Source organism: Haemaphysalis longicornis, unplaced genomic scaffold (assembly GCF_048455015.1).
Source record: "Haemaphysalis longicornis isolate Haplotype H1 unplaced genomic scaffold, Haemaphysalis longicornis Haplotype H1 scaffold_6, whole genome shotgun sequence".
In the NCBI taxonomy this organism is placed as follows: Eukaryota; Metazoa; Arthropoda; class Arachnida; order Ixodida; family Ixodidae; genus Haemaphysalis; species Haemaphysalis longicornis.
The window spans coordinates 156,618,256-156,636,392 of record NW_027526407.1 but is presented as its reverse complement, the minus strand read 5'-3'; the positions used below and the strand labels follow the sequence as shown (position 1 = coordinate 156,636,392).

General features: G+C 48.6%; 1 protein-coding gene and 1 long non-coding RNA gene across 2 annotated transcripts; both read left to right on the top strand.

Moving 5' to 3' along the window:
- The first annotated feature begins 560 nt into the window (after positions 1–560).
- On the top strand, positions 561–11,634 carry LOC144142015 (translocator protein-like). Its single transcript, XM_077673445.1, has 3 exons — positions 561–671; positions 7,704–7,919; positions 11,174–11,634. The coding sequence occupies exons 1-3, from the start codon at positions 573–575 to the stop codon at positions 11,348–11,350; spliced, it is 492 nt and encodes a 163-aa protein (XP_077529571.1). The 5' UTR covers positions 561–572; the 3' UTR covers positions 11,351–11,634.
- Positions 11,635–12,826: 1,192 nt separating this feature from the next.
- On the top strand, positions 12,827–17,882 carry LOC144141223 (uncharacterized). The gene is made up of 2 exons (XR_013316489.1): positions 12,827–13,163; positions 13,412–17,882. It is a non-coding gene; the product is annotated as an uncharacterized LOC144141223 (long non-coding RNA).
- Positions 17,883–18,137: the final 255 nt, after the last annotated feature.

Sequence of the window (18,137 nt, the reverse complement as noted above, 5' to 3'; positions counted from 1 at the left end):
GTTCTTTACAGTGCCCAACAGTGCTCGCGCGCCCTGTCGTTGAAACATCTGCCTTTTTGAACAATATAACACCTCTAACAACTCCTGAGAATCTCTTAGACAACTCCCATGGTGCATTCCGTGTATAATTCGCCTTCTTTCTTGGAGCTCGATTGCCGCTTTCTTGGCGTTTTTAAAATGGGTCAGAGATAGGTAAGAAAGAGAGATTGTGGAGGCGTACTTCATTTCATAAGGCGAGAAACAAGTGCACCAATGCACCGTCGGTCGCATTATCACTCAAATAACTCGAGTTCATAGATGGACACGTGTAGGTTTGCCCACGTTGTTTGTGTGACGTTTTCATGACGTTAGAACAGTGTATTTAACCCAGCGTTTTTCACTAATAAAGTTTACTTGGAAGCGGCGCCTTGTCTGTATCTACGTGTTTCTTCTGGTTCCCGTTGTTTACGCCTCAAATTATGCAGTATGATCTGCAGCTGCCGAGATGGTCAGGCGACGGTGCAGCCATAAGGGAGCGTGTAGGGGCCAGGTACAACCACGCCCTGTTGTGGTCGCAGACGGGACCAGCGACGATGGACAACTCCGAGGCTGTCAGCTGGGTGCTCCTGCCCAACGTGGGGGGCCTGGCGGGACTCTACATCATCAAGACCAAGCACGACGAGCTGGCGCAGGTAGACACCCCCTTGTCCGCCATCCACACTGAGTCAACGACATCCTGCTCACTGTGAAGTCGCTGAAACTGCTGAACGAGAAGTCGAATTCATTTAGCGAATGCAACCAGTGGTACCTTTTGCGCACTTGATACGGGGACACAGAAAAAGATAACACGAAGACAAGCGCAGTCTTCTGTGTTCCCGTATCGAGTGAGCAAAAGTTACCGTTAAGATGTCAAACCAACTAGCCCGCCTATCCGTGTTGCAACCAGTGCACGGCCTTTTTAGAATACACACGAAAGAATGGTGGTGAGACAAATTAAAGCCAGGCACATCATTCTAGCCTGCTCGAGGCGATGAAGCAGCTTTTGTTCCCGGTCGTATTCGTGTCGTCCTCACTACGAGGCGGAGTTTCACGTGTCAGAAGTAGGTTGTGGCACTGATCAAGCCTGCCGCTGCATTTGCCAGACGTTGCGAAAGCGACAACTACCTCTTAAAAAGTCCGAACTGAAGTGGCCCGCACGCTCTACACTCTTGGTCATTTCCACCATTCAAAAAAGAAAAGAACTACGGATATCTCGGGGCACAGACACGCTGGAAGAATTCTTCCGACTAATGCTGTGTGGAAACACGACCGCCTCTAACTTTTCAATACAAACATACCCACTTACTGCAGTCAACAAAAAGATAATTATCCAAGTTTAGTTAATTGGGCTGCTGGCAGCGGTAATAATCTCACTCTGTGTCCTGCTGGGCACAATTAATTTCCACAGTTGGTGTTCGCGTGCCGCCCAGTGCCTGATTTTAAGGAAAACGTAAAACTTAATTTTGAACACCCGGTATATATATATCCCTTAAAAGCGCACTTAACAGCATTGAAGCGGTCACTAAGCAGCTAATTATCTTAGGTTGATAAAAACATGCGCTTCACTCATTTGAAGAAGAAGACTTTATTTTTCAGCAGACGGTGTTACAATGCCTGCTGACGGGGCAGGAGCTAAAGGCATTGCGTGCCTAACGAGGGCTCCTGACCCTCTGGAGTTCACAACAGAGGACACGCTTCAATCAAATATGCGTGCTTAGCAATAACTTCCACCAATGCCGAGAGAAAAAATAAATTAAGAAAACATACAAAAAATCGTGCATTTCCTATAATGAGAATCACAAGTTATACTCTATACATAAAACTTTTTTTCTGCAATACCTGTTACTAGCAGATACAATAGAACACGACACATTTCTTGACTGATTGTCTGTTATGTCTATAGAAAAAATCACGTCTTCACACAATACAGTTTAAATTCCTTAGAATGAGACATGGCTACTGATTGTCATATCTCACTTTCTTTTCTCTAAACATCGCCTTGGTTTCAGTCTTAAATACGGTTGCACTAGTGTTAAATTTTAAATTATCCGCTAGGATGTTCAAGACTAGTGGTACTTGCTAGGTGGCCAATTGTTTGCCGTAGTTAGTCCTAGTTTTAGGTGTACGTCTGATTGGTCGCCGTACACAGTAGTGACGTGTTCCTTCGTCGCCATCTACGTATAACTTGTTTTTGTGTACCATCTGGACAAGTCTAAAGTAATGCAGCTGGTCATCTCTAAGTATTGAGTGTTTTGAAAACAAAGGTGAAGTTGGCAGATCTTGGAATTTCCCTTGAAAATTTTTGAAGCACCGTACTATCTTTTTTTCCAATACAACAAGCTTATTGTAATTATTTTGTGAGGTGTTTCCCCACACAAAGATTCCGTACGTTAGTTTTGAATAGAATAGAGCATACATGTTTCTTTTTAACTATTGCGGTATTGAGTGTGATATTTTGCAAAGGCATCCATCTGTTCGTGTCAGAGCCGTAACTAAATGATTTACGTGTAGTGACCAGTTTAACTGTTCTTGGAACCAAACACCAAGGAATATTTATTTATGTACCCGTGAAATAACATGACCTTCGTATTTGAGATTTATATTTTCGTTTAAGGGCTTATTGATTGGGCGCAAAATTATATGATTGTCTTTGTGGCATTTAATCGCAGCTTGGTTTGTTGTAACCAAACTATCCGTACACCTACAAATTCGAGCCATGAAAGCCGGCGTTGATTGTAAGTTTTCCTTTGTCGCTCGGACTTGTCTATTCATCGAAAAGTAAAGAACGTATTAAAGCATTATTACTTACGCACCAGCACTCACGCATATTTATTTACAGATACCTCAAAGATCCCAATGGGTGGGGTTTTACATGAGGGGTGTTGAAGCACGAAAATTACACAACAACCGGACAACAAACGGAAAAAAAATACAACCGAACAAGCGCATCACGAATACAGAGGGTATCAAGCACGCTCTGTTGATAAAAAAGCGTACAATGCCAACCAACGAAGTAGATCACACCACTAAAGATAATCGCATACACAACACAAAAATAATCAGTGCAAAAGTTTTTCTACGGCAGCTTTGAACTGAGTCGGGTTTGTTTGGATGACGACACTTTCGGGAAGGCTGTTCCATTCGATGATTGTCAAAACAGGAAATGAATTTAGATAGGCGGTCGTGCGTGCGTGAGGTGGGTATACTGCTTTTGAGTGGTTGAGGCGATTCGATGGGTCTTGAGCAGTTTTTATACAGAGGCTTTCGCATGATAACGAGTTGTAGAATTTGTGGAAGAGGCAAAATCGGGCTGCTGTACGTCGTGTTTTGAGACTTTGCAATTAGCTTTACGTTTAAGATGTGTTACGCTTGTGTGGTATGAATAATCGGAAAAGATGAATCTGGCTGCATGGTTCTAGACGGATTCAAGGATGGTACATGAGTTAGCTTGCGGTAAGTCCCAGACTGCACACGCGAATTCTAGCTTAGGGCGAACAAGCGTTTCGTAGGCCAATTATTTAACTGTGGACGGAGCCAGGTTTATGTTACGTCGGAGGAAGCCCAGCGCGCGATTCGCGTCACTGGTAATGCGATTTATGTGGGATGTTCATTTAAGGTCATGAGAAATAAGAAGACCTAGATATTTAGTGGACGAGACAGGAGATATAGCGGAATATAGATATCTTTGGCGATCGGCTGCGAATTTATTTTTTCGTTGAAACGGACGGGGAACACAAACCCCTTTGGAAGGGACCTGTCTCCAGTCATTTGGAAATCCGTTGATCAGTTCTCGAATTCATAAAATGTTCGAAGTGGTCAAGCTAAGTAAAGTTCACACACAGAAATCAACGCCATCCTCCGCTGTGAACTAGATGAACAGCAGATATGCAAAGGCCCTGTCGCTTAATTAGTAACAGCGGCCACAGTGGCTTTATTGTCGCTTTGATTTGCACTGGTCGGCACACTCGAAACTAAGGACACATTTTCGGGGAAGGTCGAATCTATTTGCCAGCATCCAGTATCCAGTAGCGATTGGCCAGTATCCAGATCTAAGATGGCTGGATGAAAAATTGGACGCGCCATTCAGGCAATTCAGGGAGTCATAAATACGTGGAAGCCGGAAACCGTTTTTTTAATGGGCAATCAACACAGAAGCGCCATGATCCAAGACTACAGGTGATGCCCATTGGCTAAAGGATGGCTCGATGACGTTCTTGCTTCTCGGCTTCATTAGCATGGGATGAGCGAATAGGGCTCGCATCGCCCGTATTGATGTGAGTGACCGTCGATGTCTGAACCAGAGGACGGTCGTTGAAGTGGAAAATGCCCTGATATGACTCAAAACGGTAGTGTAGCTACTGATCGCAAAAGGTCAAACGCTGTGATTAGTGTCATCAGCAGCAGTCGACGATGAGTCCTGCTTGTCGTCTGTGGCGTCCTAGGAGGTGCCAGTATTCACAGTGGAAAGCTCGCATTCTCCCAAGGGCAGAAGTGCGGCTATGGTGGCAATCCACAAGGAAGGAGTTGGCCGGAGAAACCACAGTTTAGAAACGGCATATTGATTTGGTTCTCAACGCCCGTCACGACAGCATGGGAAAATGCGACGTTGCGCAGGATCAGCACGTCGGTGACAGGCGAAACTAGATAATCACCGCCTGGTACAGGTGGGCATAAGGGGGTGTAGGTGGTAGTTATGAGAGTCAGCCGAACGTGTTTTTTGTTTTTCAAACCAAATCAAAATTATTATTCATGAGTGCATACAGAGGTAAAATGGGCCTTCCAAAGCCTACAGGTGGGCTTGCGCGGCGTCGCCCGGCAGCATTGGCCTTCACTTCTGTAAAAAGCACTCATTGGCAGCGATAACTGAATAGAGAGGTGAAAAAAAAAGACAAGCAAACCAACAAAAAGAGAAGAACAAAAAATAAAAGGCAGGAAAAAAAAGGAAAGCAAAGAATAACAGACAAACAGAAAAGACGAAAAGAAACAGACAAACAAAAATACAATAAATCAACATGGATTCTAGCTACATGGGTGGCATTTTTCTCATCCCCAATAAGCAAATTAGAGAACAAAGAAATAACAAACTGTCATCGCACAAACATACATACTTCCGCAGAATTCAAATTTATGCTAGAATAGCAACACGCAAGGGTTTCCGCATAGTTGAAGACAACAATTCGTCAGGCAATTCGTTGAAGATAGCAGGTACATAATATGGCCTTGCAGCCATTCCGTAATGGACACGGACCCTTGGCGCCATTTAGCGAGGTATGTGCCGCAGAGGTATAGGTTTAACATTGGGAGTTCGGTAATTTGGTACACCAGGAGCACGGCGATTTGCTTAAACAATATATCGAATGGCGGTAAACCACTTGCCTTAATTACGTACACTGTCCGAATCCGCCCGGTCGTGCGCTTAAGCATCAGTTATGCGCCTCGCAGATACCGCAACCAGGTTGTCGGAACGAAACGAAAACCGGCACCGAAAAACAACAACAAAAAACTGTGGCTGATTCCTCTGTCATAGGTATCAGTAAAACCCGAAAGTAAGTGAAATGCGCAGCGAAATCTGCAGCTGAGCATTATTTGCGGGTCTGCGGCTGTCTTGTCGGTGTGCTCGGCGAGCGTCTTCTCGCCGGCGGGTCGCTTCGGCAAAGGTGTACTGGCGTAATTTCCGGGGCGGATATGACGTCAGTGAAATCTTCGGGTACCGCGGTGTAAAACACTTTCGTGTTAAAATATAAAACCCCAAAACGAATAGCCGTAAGTATAACGTGGTCTTAGTGCTAAAGGTTGCTTCTCCGCAAGAAGACACTGTGTGCAGGGGTGCACCCTTTACAGGCCGCTTTCTTCGTTGTGCTGGCGTCAATTCCGTGACGGATATGACGTCAGCGAAATATTTGTGTATCCGGGAAAAAATATTTTCGTGTTTTAAAAACGATACTTTTGGTCGGAACGAGCACTAAAATGTAACGTTTATTTATTTATTTATTTATTGTTATTTTGTGAATAAGATGCCAACATTAGCCCTACAGCATTCACGTTGGCTCCTATTACACATCAATAAACACAAGTATAACAAAACACGACTCGAAAACAAAGAATAAAGCTACAATGTTTGGCGTGAACACCAGAATACACGACCAGCAGCGAGAGTTTCAGGTTACTGCCACAAACTCAACGGAAACAGCTACAAGTCATGTAGCCCTTGCACGCAAATGCTACAAAAACGCAGCGGAGAAAATTTAATACGGAACGGAAATAACATTACCATGGCTGGCATTTCTGCCTTCAACAGAATCGTTACAAAAAAATGTTTGGAATGTGGATATGCGCCATGACAATTAACCAATTTTGTCGCTATTATCCCTTCGTTTGGATGTATACGTGGAGGGCGAAGGTAGTGACGTTGGTTCTTTGCTACCTCCTCTGATACAATCTATTTTAAGAAGCAACACTGGAGTTTTAGAGAGTTCCATGAGACACAGCGTATCAAACTTGTAACGATAACATCACAAGTATACGAGTTAGTAACGAAGCGCCCAGCCGGATTTTGAATTCTCTCAAATTAGTCATGAGAATTTTAATGTTCGGGTCCTAGACCAAGGTGGCAGACTTCAGAATTGAGCATATACGTGCGCAGCACTGTTGTGCCAGAGCGTCTGGCCCAAATGCGTTGCACGAGGCAACGCGCCGACAGCGATGCCGAGTCACGCCTCGTCCACACCGGATCAAACCGCCAAGGCGCCTCTCCCTTTCGTCGCGGCGGCGCGGCCGAATCCCGCATCTGAGAACGACCAAATAAGGGCATGTCGCTACGCCTGGAGGCGAGGTCACGGAGACGGCGTGGGCGTCGCCTTCCCCTTCCCCATTGGCGGCGCAGCTGACTCACCGCTTCGCTACCATTCGTCGGAATTCAAACTTCAGGCAGCGAGAGCCCTGATTGGAGCTATTCGAACTTCTCGGGGCCACAACGAACTTCCCGGGGTATGAAACAAGCCCGGAGGCTCTCATCGTCGGCTTTCCTCGGCGGCTTCTAACTAACAAGTTACTTGTCCCACTATACACTAGGTACTTAGTAACTGGCGGTTGTAAATGTAGCACTTGTCAGAATTACTAACCGAAGCAGGCAGTAAGCACCACTACCCCCACTAGTAAAGTCCCAGGGATAGCACTCTTCTGAGCTACATGCCTTTACTAACTGGCCATGCACAACCTAGTCATAAGCACGACCTTAATCTAGCGCATACTACTTCCTACACTCAGTTAATTTACTAACCATGCAGTTGTTAGTGGCATGCAGAGCCTACGTACAAAACCACGGGGTAGTAAGGTTCGTAGTTAGTAAATAAGGCCGTTACTACCTTTTTACGACCTTTTTTATTAAGAGTGAAGGACACGTGTTCTATCTCGGCCGTGGTGGAATCGTCGTAGTCCAGGGTGGCGTCTTTGCACCAAAACACCAAAATTTGTATTTTCGCGGTGACGTTTGTTCCTGGGTCGCACGATCAGCGTATTGCAACTTCTACTACGCCGGGCTATATCTGGCACACCACTGTCCGTACATTGCCACGCATTATTGTTCTTCATAGTTATGTGTTTGTCTTCCTCTTCCACTGTGCCGACTCGTTCATAAATGTCCGTTTCCCGACTGCGGTTGAGTCGCTTGTCCTTTTTTTCCGCAGCGGTGTCCGGCTGCGCGTGTCTACCCGGGCAGCGGCGGCCAGGTGGCACTGTGGGCGCTGTTCAACAGCGCCATGGGCTACGCGGCCTTCCTGGTGTTCCGCGAGGGCCGAGGCCTCGAGGGACCTGCCAGGCCGTGCGTGGCCGTCTTCGCGGTGGGGCTGTGCCACAACTGGGCGTGGCCGCCGTTCTTCTACTCCCGCCAGAAGTACGCCGTGGTAGGTGCACTGCTGTTTGCCGAAAGCAAGGCGTCGCATTGTGCAGAGCCCCGCGTTCTTTTATCGCTCTGCTTTGCAAGGGAACTACGTTCCTTGACGCCAACACCTTCCGGGCGCGCGCTGGCGTTGAGCGGGTGCTTATCACGACGCCATGCGTGTCGCTTCTGGTTTGTGACGCCATTCGTCCGCTGACGGCGTAGCAGCAACGGCAACGTTAAAGAGCGGGGATCCAAAATGGAGCCTTGAGGGACTCCGAGATCGAGATAGTAGCAGGACAGGCCGCTGCTCTGTAGTTGAATTGATCAGGCTTTCACGAATTTGAGAGTCCAGTGAAACGACGCTTCCTCTCCATGTAATTAGCCACTCACGAGTAATCTCAAAAAAAAACATAGTAGACAAACATAGTAGACATAGTAGAAAGCTTACCATTAGGTAAGCTTTCGCGAAACACCTTTCGCAGACGAGGGTGCATCCAACACATTGCTACTCCGTTGTCATATACCGAAACTGTTCCTTTTTTTATGATTGGAGGTGTTTCGCGAAAGCCTACCTAAATCCTGGTCAGATTGGAGAGAATGTGTTTCTGCTTGACCTTGTCAAACGCTTTCTTCGTGTCGACTTGCCGAATGTGTTCTAGCGGTTCCCTTCATGCATTTCCGTTCAGGAGCCGCAGAAGCAACCGGAGGTATTTGTGCGTTCCCATATTGGGTCTGAGCACGTACTTTCCCAGCGAGCGGCGCTTCCAACAAATGTTTTGCTAGCCTGGCGACCACGAAGTGCGTCAAGCTGGCTACGCGTCCCTGAGATGTGGGGCACAGATGCGCGCCCAGCGACAGAGCATGCTTGTGGCTTGCCTCGTCTACGGCCTGGGCTGTGCGGGACCCTTCCTGAGAGCACGCCACGAACTAATTTAACCATGGCGACTAACCTAGCAATAACTGCACCGATAACAGACACGTTTAGATCCGTGGAATGGCTTTCGTCGGACAGAGATTCGTCCAGTAGAATATTATATGAGGTATTGCAGCGAGGTGAAGTTGAAAAAAAAACTGGTTGATTCCTTTCAGGAATCGGTGAAACACGAAAGTGAATATGCAGCGAAATCTGAAGCTGTGCATGATTTGCTGGTCGGCGGCTGTCTTGTGGGTGTGCTTGGCGAGCGACGTTCTGCTGGCGGGTCGCTTCGGCAAAGGTGCACTGGCGTCATTTCAATAACGCATATGACGTCAGTGAAGCTTGGTGAATCCCGGCATAAAACACTTTCGTGTTAAAATATAAAACCCGAAAACGAACAACCCAAAGTATTACGTACTCTTTAGTTCTAAACGTTGCTTCCCCGCAAGAAGACCCTGAGTGCAGGAGTGCACCTTTTACAGGCCGCTTGCTTCATTGTACTGGCGTCACTGCCGTGACGGATATGACGTAAGTGAAATCTTCTGAATCCCGGAATAAAACACTTTCGTGTTAAAATCAGCACAGAAAACAAGGTGCACTCTATAACACAGAAATTAGCAGGATTGGCCACATGCTGTGCAAGTGTCAGCAAAATACACAAAAAATATTGGTGGTAGCTGGTAGCTGGTGGTTACTGGTAGCTGGTATATAGCCTTTTTTTTAGTTTTTACGTACCTGCAGGGTGGGTGAGTCTTGCCGAACCAATGAGGGCTTTGCCCGTGACCCTTGCGGTTGTAAAAAACCCTGGTTCCGTCGTTTCAGTTTGTGCAGTTATGTCCGCAGGAGCTGCGTGGAGAGAAAGGATAACGGGATGTGGAACAGATTGTTTGTGTGGAGAAAGGACCGTTGTATGCTCGTGTCCGGAGCCCGTCTGCGCCTCCACACTGTCCCTGTTCTCTAGATCAATTACTCGTCCCTTCTTTCTCTTGCGTATCCAGCGATTTGAGGGTTCGTCCGAGTAATTTGCCTCCTGCAGCTCGATACTTGGCTCCAAATGCACGTACAAGTGTAGCAAACTGGTCCATCTTTCAACACTCAAGCTGTATACATCAAGCCAGGCGTTCCTATGCGCGCTGGCGACATTTGAACCTATCGCTGTGCCGACAACTCATAACTTCGTTCTAGTCTGAGTAAACTCTAGGCATTTGATCCGAAATACCACATTTTAAGAGGAAGCTAAGGGTGTCCCGATTGCGGAGATTATGGTTGAAGATGACGGAGAAGTGAAAACAAGTGTCGGCCGAGGTCCGCATACTTACGAAAACGCCGAAAAAGCCAGACATCGAAAGAAGTGCGCCGCCTGTAACGGGTGCAGATAGGGTGTAATAACAGCGAGGCCGGAAGGGTATGCTGACGGGACAGTTGGTACATTGTTAGACTAAGAAAAACAGCGCAAATGACGGGACGAAGAAAGGTAAGACCAGAGTCCTTCAAAAGCATTGAAGGACTCTCGTAAGAAAACCACTCAAACACATCTGCCAAGGCCGTTGCTGCTCCAAGCCACAGACTAAAGCCACAGACTAAAGCCGGCTTTCGAGCATGTTCGAGTGAGCACAAGGGTCGCATGCGTATGCGTACATTTTAGTGCACCATTTAAAATGTAATATAGTCCTTTTGGGATAATAAAACGCAAAAATATTGGCGCCGCTTCCACTAGTGGTGCAAGGCTGTAGAAACAAGGGAGCTGGGAGTCGACCTGGCTTGTTTCCCTTTGGATCCGCGGTCAGTGTACGGGACACATTTGGCTACACTTGGCCTCATCCGGCAACATTTGGCTAAACTTGGCTACAACCCGGCTACACTTGGTCTCACCCCTCAGCATTTAGCGTAGCCTAAAGCAAGAACATCGCAACCCCAAAGAAAACTTAGCAAAGCTTAGCAAACTCCCTCTGCGCTACCCTCAAATCCTGAGGCTTCTCGAAGCCGAATATTTCCCTGAAGTAGATTTGGGGGGATACCCTCGCATTCTAACACGATGTGCCGCATACTTTGTTTCTTTTCCGTACACCACGCATACCCCATCATTTTGTGTATTCTTCCCCAGAAAGCTCTTAGTTTGCAAGCAACCTGTTCTAGCCTCAAAAAGAAAAGCGCTGCCCTTGGAATTATCATGGAAATTTTCCTTTCTAACGTCCAATTTCTCAGCCCTGTACATCTCTAGCGACGTTCTAGCTCTCCATTTATTCGTTTTTTATCTGCCTTGCCTCTTTCTTGGATTCGCCATTGTTCTTTCCGTATGTCATCGTTAGTATACCACTCTTCCTTAGCCACTGCGTGTCCGCACTCTCTCCCTTTTGCAGGCCCTGGTGGACATGGGGCTCCTGTGCGGCGTGATGGCGCTGCTGGCGCGCCTCTACTTCCCCATCAGCCAGCGGGCCGCCAAGCTGATGCTGCCCTGCCTCGCCTGGACGCTCTTCGTGGCCACCTTCAACTTCCGCGTGTGGCGCTACAGCCGCCGCCGCCAGAGCAGCGCCTGATCGAAGGAGCCGCTTCTGCTGCTTCTTCTGCCCTCCTTCTCGAAGGCCCTCCCCCCGAGTGCTGCTTGCTGGGAGGAACAGTGCCAGTTCCCCTGAAGGTCACCTGCTGCACTCTGGTGGACACCTCTGACGGCAGGGCAGCTGGTCATGCACTTCAAAACTGCGCGATCCCTTTTGGCTGACTCAAAGAGACGGTTGAGCTCGTGATATACTCGCTCGAACAAGTGCGCGCTTCCGATGTGCATTGCGGAGACTTCGTAACGAAAATTGGCCAGTGAGTCAGACGGCGAGGCGCCTTTCAGAGAATTCAAAAGTGTTCTTTCGCAGAATGCGGTTTACATCTGATTTTTTCTTTCTTCCCGATCTGGTGCCGCTCGTGCGCTTGAACGTGGTGCTTTCGCCATCCCAAACGGCTTGATGCACTGTCGGCCAAATCTTTAACTAGCGTTCGCGAGCGGGGACGTTTCGTGCGTCAGCGGCGTTTGACAGAAGCCAAGTTGCAAACAGGTCGATTGCCAAGCAGCTCGCAAGCCAGGTTGCCAACAGGCCCGTTGTCTGCTAGGCTGTTCCTTCCTAAGAGCGTCATAAGACTGAAAATTGGCAGCTGGTGCACGCTAGTTAAAGATTTGGCCGACTGCACACTGCAAGAGTGGCGAGAACTAAAACGTGGATGTTCACAAGTATATACGGCGAACTGTCAGCTTAAATCATTGCTGATGACAGGAATTTCACGCGCGAAAAGCATATCCACGCAGACAAGCCTGCACATCGCCCTGCTTCTTGTCATGCCCGATATACAAAGGGCATCGAGGGTTCAAACACCATTCGAGCTTGTTTGCCGGCTATAGGCACGTATCGTGGGTCAGCGATGCGAGGCGTTTCTCGGGAGATGTACTGCACAGAAGGAAACACTTCATCGTGCTCTTCATTTACAGCGGCATGAAGTGGGCCCTCTCGAAGACAGCGAAGCCTAGCAGCGACACGACGAACGCGCTTACGTAAGGATCCAGAAAAAAAAATCGGCATTCCCTTTCAGCGCAGTTTTCAAACGGACGGACAACCGACGGACAACGGACGGACAGCCGACGGACACACATGATATGGGTGGTAACCCTGTCTTGAACGTTACCCCCAAACTGAAGCTCGGCTCGCTTCATATGCGCTGACAATTTCCCTTACGCTTGCTTCCGGCCTGGCAACGACGTAGCATCGATGTCAAACATCGGTTGCACTGGCTGGCCGCTTCCTTTTCTGCGCATGGACTCATCCAGTCGTCCTAAACCGATTAAATATCGATACGAATGTGGGGCGAGCTGGCACATGACGGCCAGGATGTTGGGCAGCATCCATGCCAGCTGCGGGTCCTTTTGCGCGCTCGCATAAGCCAGTACAACGGAGTACTTGAGTTGAGCTGACGCGGCCATTTTCACAATTATAACGCTGTGGCGTTGAAACCTTGATCCTTGTGGTGTAGTGGCGCCCTCTAGTGGAGCGCCCGCTCACTGTGGGCGCTTGGTTGTGTTAATTGTAACTAGATGTCGTTGCTGTGGTCGCACGTGACGGGTCACGTGCGTATGCGTCTAGGTGTCTCTTGTCGAACAATAAACGTTCTCTTTGGGCTCTGGTCTTGGTACGAGCAGGCCGCACTCTTTCTTCTTGGGCTTGTGCGTGGGCCCGGCGCGCTGAGCCTTCGCTCCCGTCGCCGCCGAGGCCGCTCGCCGTCGCCCACGACACAACATCTTTTTGGCGACGAGGATGGGATGCTTTTCTTCTGCTGCGACGACATCGTCGACGGGTCCGGCAGAATGAAAACGTGAGTGCGTTTGACCTCGCTCGAGTGTGACTGTCCGGCGCGTCTGGCGTCGCGAGGCCTAGCGTTCTTTGTGCTGACGCTTGTCGAACCGTCGTTTAGGCCTCGCCCTACTTCGTTCTTCTGCTTCTGCTCCTGCGTCTCTCTCCTTCCTGCTTGGCAGCATGGGCCTCTTCGATAACCTGCCCGTTTTCCTCGAATTGCCGGGGCCGCCTCCGATTCCGTGGCATAACTGGAAAAAATTGTTTCAGGCCCATCTCGAGGCGGCTGGCGGCAGCGACTGGAATGACGGACGACGCGCGTCGGCGCTCGTCAGTGTTTTGGGTAGGGAGGGGCAACGAAGGTATTTTGCTGAGGCGGAGCAGGACGAAGCAAGGAGGGACGCCGCCAGTAACGTGACCGACGCTCATGTAACCAGCCCTATCGTGACCGACTCCGCGACCGACTGTAGTGTGACCGCATCCTCGGCTCCGGCCATTTCAAAATTCGACCAACTTTTGGAGCAGCTGGACCGGCTCTTCGCTGCGTCCACAAATACGCTTGTTGAACGACATGAGTTCACAAGCCGTCGTCAATTTCGGGGGGAAAGTTTTTTAGAATACGTGACCGCTCTAAAGGAGAAAGCCGTACGTTGCAAGTTCGGGCTTACGTACGCGGAGCGCGTCCGAGATCAAATCATACATGGAACGTCTAACCCCCAGGTTAGAGAAAAGCTGCTCGCACATGGCGAAAGGTTGTCTTTGGAGAAAGCTGAAGAGATTGGTCGGAGTTTTGAATCTTTGTCGTTGGCGAACCAAGCCTTCGGTTCGCATCAAGTACAAGCAGTAGGTCGACGAGGAGAAGGTGGCGTCGCGGAAGATGACAGTCGGGGAAGCCGCCGCGCTCAAGATGGCGGCGTGGAGAATCAAGATGGCATGGGCCGCCGGGGAGGCCGGCGCGCTCAAGATGGCGGCACAGGAATTCAAGATGGCCTGGCCAGCCGGGGAGGCCGTGACGTCATTCCACCGGGTTCGGGAAGGCAAGATGGTGGCCTCCAAGATGGACGTTTCCATCCGCAGTCAGCTGTAGAGTTCCGCGGTACAGTTCAGCAGAAGTTTGCAGGCAAGCTTCAGTTGTGCGAACGATGCGGAAATAAATGGCATAATTCAGCATTTCAAAATTGTCCAGCCCGAAATCGGCGCTGCAACTCTTGTAATAAGTGGGGACATTTCGCATCGATGTGCCGTAAGCCGGCACCAGTGCATCGAGTTTCTTCGAAGGAAGCTACGGGATCCGCTTCGACACCGGAACCTGTAGAGCATCCAGCATCCACGGAGATCAACGCACCCGCAAGATCTTCCGTCTTAACAGTCAGCACTTCTTCTAAAAAGGACTTAGTCGTCCAAGCTGAAGTCAGCGTCAACAATCCTCCAAGAAAGGACTTAGTCGTTCAAGCCGAAGTCAGCGGAGTGACCATGCAACTCTTAGTCGATACCGGAGCATCCGTGTCGTTGATGACTGTCGAAGATTTCAAGCGTCATTTCAGTAAACAGCATGCGCTGTCCAAGGCTTCCGTCAACTTGTGGAATTTTTCCAAACAACGTATCGGCATCCGCGGCTCATTCCAAGCTCCTGTTCAAGTCTTGCAACGGTCTTGCTCCATCACATTCTACGTCACCGACAAAGGGACATCTCTTTTGGGGCTCGACGCCATCCAGCAACTGGGCATTCAGATCGACGGTGCGTCTCTTACGTGTCGACTAGCATCGGTGTGTGCAGTACAGTGTCCCGTGAACGTGCCCCCGGGTTTCGAACATCTCTTCAACGGCGAGTTGGGTCTTGTCAAGGACGTCTCGCATAAGATCCAACGGCGGCCAGGTGTGACTCCAGTTGCATCTAAGCTACGAAGATTGCCTCTTGCTCTCCGTGATCCAGTGTCCAGCGAGCTGCGTCGCCTCGAGGACAATGATGTCATTGAGCGTGTCGACGCCTCGGAGTGGGTTTCGCCACTCGTCGTCGTCCGGAAAAAGAACGGGGACATTCGGCTGTGTGTGGACCTCCGGGAACCGAATAAGGCAATTATCATTGATGGGTATCCTTTACCGCATGTTGAAGAGCTGTTGCAGATGTTTCATGGTGCTGTTTGTTTTTCTAAGCTTGACTTGGCGTCGGCTTATCATCAGTTGTTGCTGGAAGAGGGCAGTAGGGACTTAACTACTTTCGTGACTCATGAAGGTTTATTCAGGTTTAAGAGGGTGTGTTTTGGTCTGGCGTCGGCGCCTGCGGTTTTTCAAAAAATGATGTCTCAGATCTTAAAAAATTGCAGAAATGTTGTTTGCTATCTTGATGATATTCTTGTGTGGGGAAAGACTCAAGCTGAGCATGACGCGAGCCTGGTTGAAGTCTTAACATGTATAGCAAACAGTGGCATGAAGTTGAACGACAAATGTCTTTTTTCGGTCAAGGAACTTGATTTTTTGGGTCACAAGATTTCGGCTGAGGGCATCTCACCTTTGGAGAGCAAAGTAAAAGCTATAGTTCATGCTCCCGCTCCTACGGACATAAAGTCACTACAATCATTTTTAGGTCTTGCAGGATACTATGCTAAGTTCATAAAGAACTATGCAGAGATAGTTGAACCACTTCGCCTCATGCTCAGGAAGGGTCAGACATTTTGTTGGTCTGATGATGCTCAGAGCAGTTTCGATCAGTTGAAAGCGTGCCTCACATGTTCTCCGGTTGTGAAAGTCTTTAATCCTGACTTGCCTGTAGTAGTAACTACCGACGCATCTGATGTGGGAATTGGCGCGGTACTACAGCAGCGGTATGGTTCTCGGCTTGAAACCATAGCCTTTGCATCTAGAACTTTGTCGGAGACTGAGAGAAAATACTCTGTGGGAGAGCGCGAAGCGCTGGCTTGTTTGTTCGCGTGCGAAAAGTGGCACATTTTTCTTTGGGGCAGACGGTTCACACTTAGAACTGACCATCAGGCTGTAGTTGCTTTGTTAGCCGCAGGAGACTCAGGTCGGAGACCTTTAAGAATTTCACGGTGGTCAGCGCGTCTGCTGTACTACAATTTTGACATCGAGTATTGCAAAGGGTCAGAAAATCTGGTGGCTGATGCTCTGTCAAGATTACCCATTCAGACCGGTCAGGAACTTCAGGAAGAAGAGATAGTGTCGCTGGTAACATCAGTAGTCGATAAAGAAACCGTGCAGCTGGCAACGAAGGCCGATGTAACGTTGCAGAAGGTAGCAGAGTATGTGTCCAAGGGTTGGCCTGATAAGAAAAAGGTACACAGTGATTTAACTGCTTACTTTCATGTAAGGGATGAACTTTCTGTTGTGGACGGATTACTCATGCGTGATGACCGTGTAGTTATCCCTTGTGTACTGGTACCTACATTTCTCGAGTTAGCACATGAAAATCATCAAGGAATAGTACGCACGAAACAACTTCTCCGGGAACGTTACTGGTGGCCTCAAATGGATCGCAATGTTGAAGAACATGTAAAGCATTGTCACGTTTGTCAGCTGGCAGACAAGTCTGCTAAGCCTCATGTAGCTCCGTTGCAGCCAGTGGAATGGCCTGAAGGGCCTTGGCAAAAGTTGGGAATGGACATCGTCGGTCCGTTAGATGTGTCGTACCCCCGATTTCTTGTTACACTAGTCGATTACTACTCTAAGTGGCCTGAGGTTCTGGGCACAAATTCCATTTCAACTGAAGATGTCATTAAGTTGTTGGACTGGTCTTTCAGTCGGGAAGGGCTCCCTGAGGTTTTAGTGACGGATAATGGACCCCAGTTTGTCTCCAAACAAATGCAAGAGTATCTAAAGGAGAAAGGTATCCGCCACGTGTTCTCGTCGAATTATTACCCTCAGGCTAACGGCCAGATTGAACGGTTTAACAGAGTTCTCAAAGAACATTTACAGGTAGCCAGACTTGAAGGCAAGGATGCTTCGAAGAGCATTACACAATTTCTTGGGTCGTATCGGGTCACACCACATTCAGTGACAGGTCTTTCTCCAGCTTTTTTGCTGCATGGACGTCAGCCTCGTTCCAAAGTGGATATTAGCAACTTCAGGATACGTAAAAAGGCAGCAGAATCGGACAATTTCCTGCCTCATGTTCGGAATCAGGTCTTCACGAAGCAGCATAAAGCTAAACAGTACTTTGACAGAAGGAAAGGTGCGCAGCCGACCCGCATAAAGGTGGGAGATGTTGTGAAGGTAAAATTCCGTAAGCAAGGATTTCTGAAGTATAGTAAGCCGTTGACAGTGCAAGCTCAGGTTGCACCTTTCACCTTTAAGCTCAGTGATGGAAAGATCTGGAACGCTTCGAAACTCACAGTCGTTCCGAAAGGAATCGAGGTTGGCTCAGCACCGTATTCCTTTGACAATGTTGAACTCTCGTCGAGGCATAAAGAGTTTTTGTACTCTTTGTCTAACTTGGACATTTGTGACAGTCAGTCCCCTAGTCTACAGTTGTCAGAAGGGACAAGCCCCAGTGTTCAGACAGACCCTGATCTGTCGGAGGTCTCTACCAGTGCAAGGTCTGAATCCATTGTCCCTCGGGAACCATTGGAATGTCAGGAAGAAAATAGTGAACAAACAGATCCAAATAGCCATGTAGACAACACAAGGGAAAATGAGGGGGTTTCTGGATCGTCAAATAATGCAAGTTCAACGTCTACGCGTCCGCGCCGTAAGACTAAGCAGCCTCAGTGGCTTCGCGAATATGTGCAGTGTGCATTTAAGATGCTGTATGTATTTCGCAGAGTGTGCGAACTTCTTTTGCACGGGAAGATGATGTGGTGTAGTGGCGTAATTCGCAGAGTGTGCGAACTTCTTTTGCACGGGAAGATGATGTGGTGTAGTGGCGCCCTCTAGTGGAGCGCCCGCTCACTGTGGGCGCTTGGTTGTGTTAATTGTAACTAGATGTCGTTGCTGTGGTCGCACGTGACGGGTCACGTGCGTATGCGTCTAGGTGTCTCTTGTC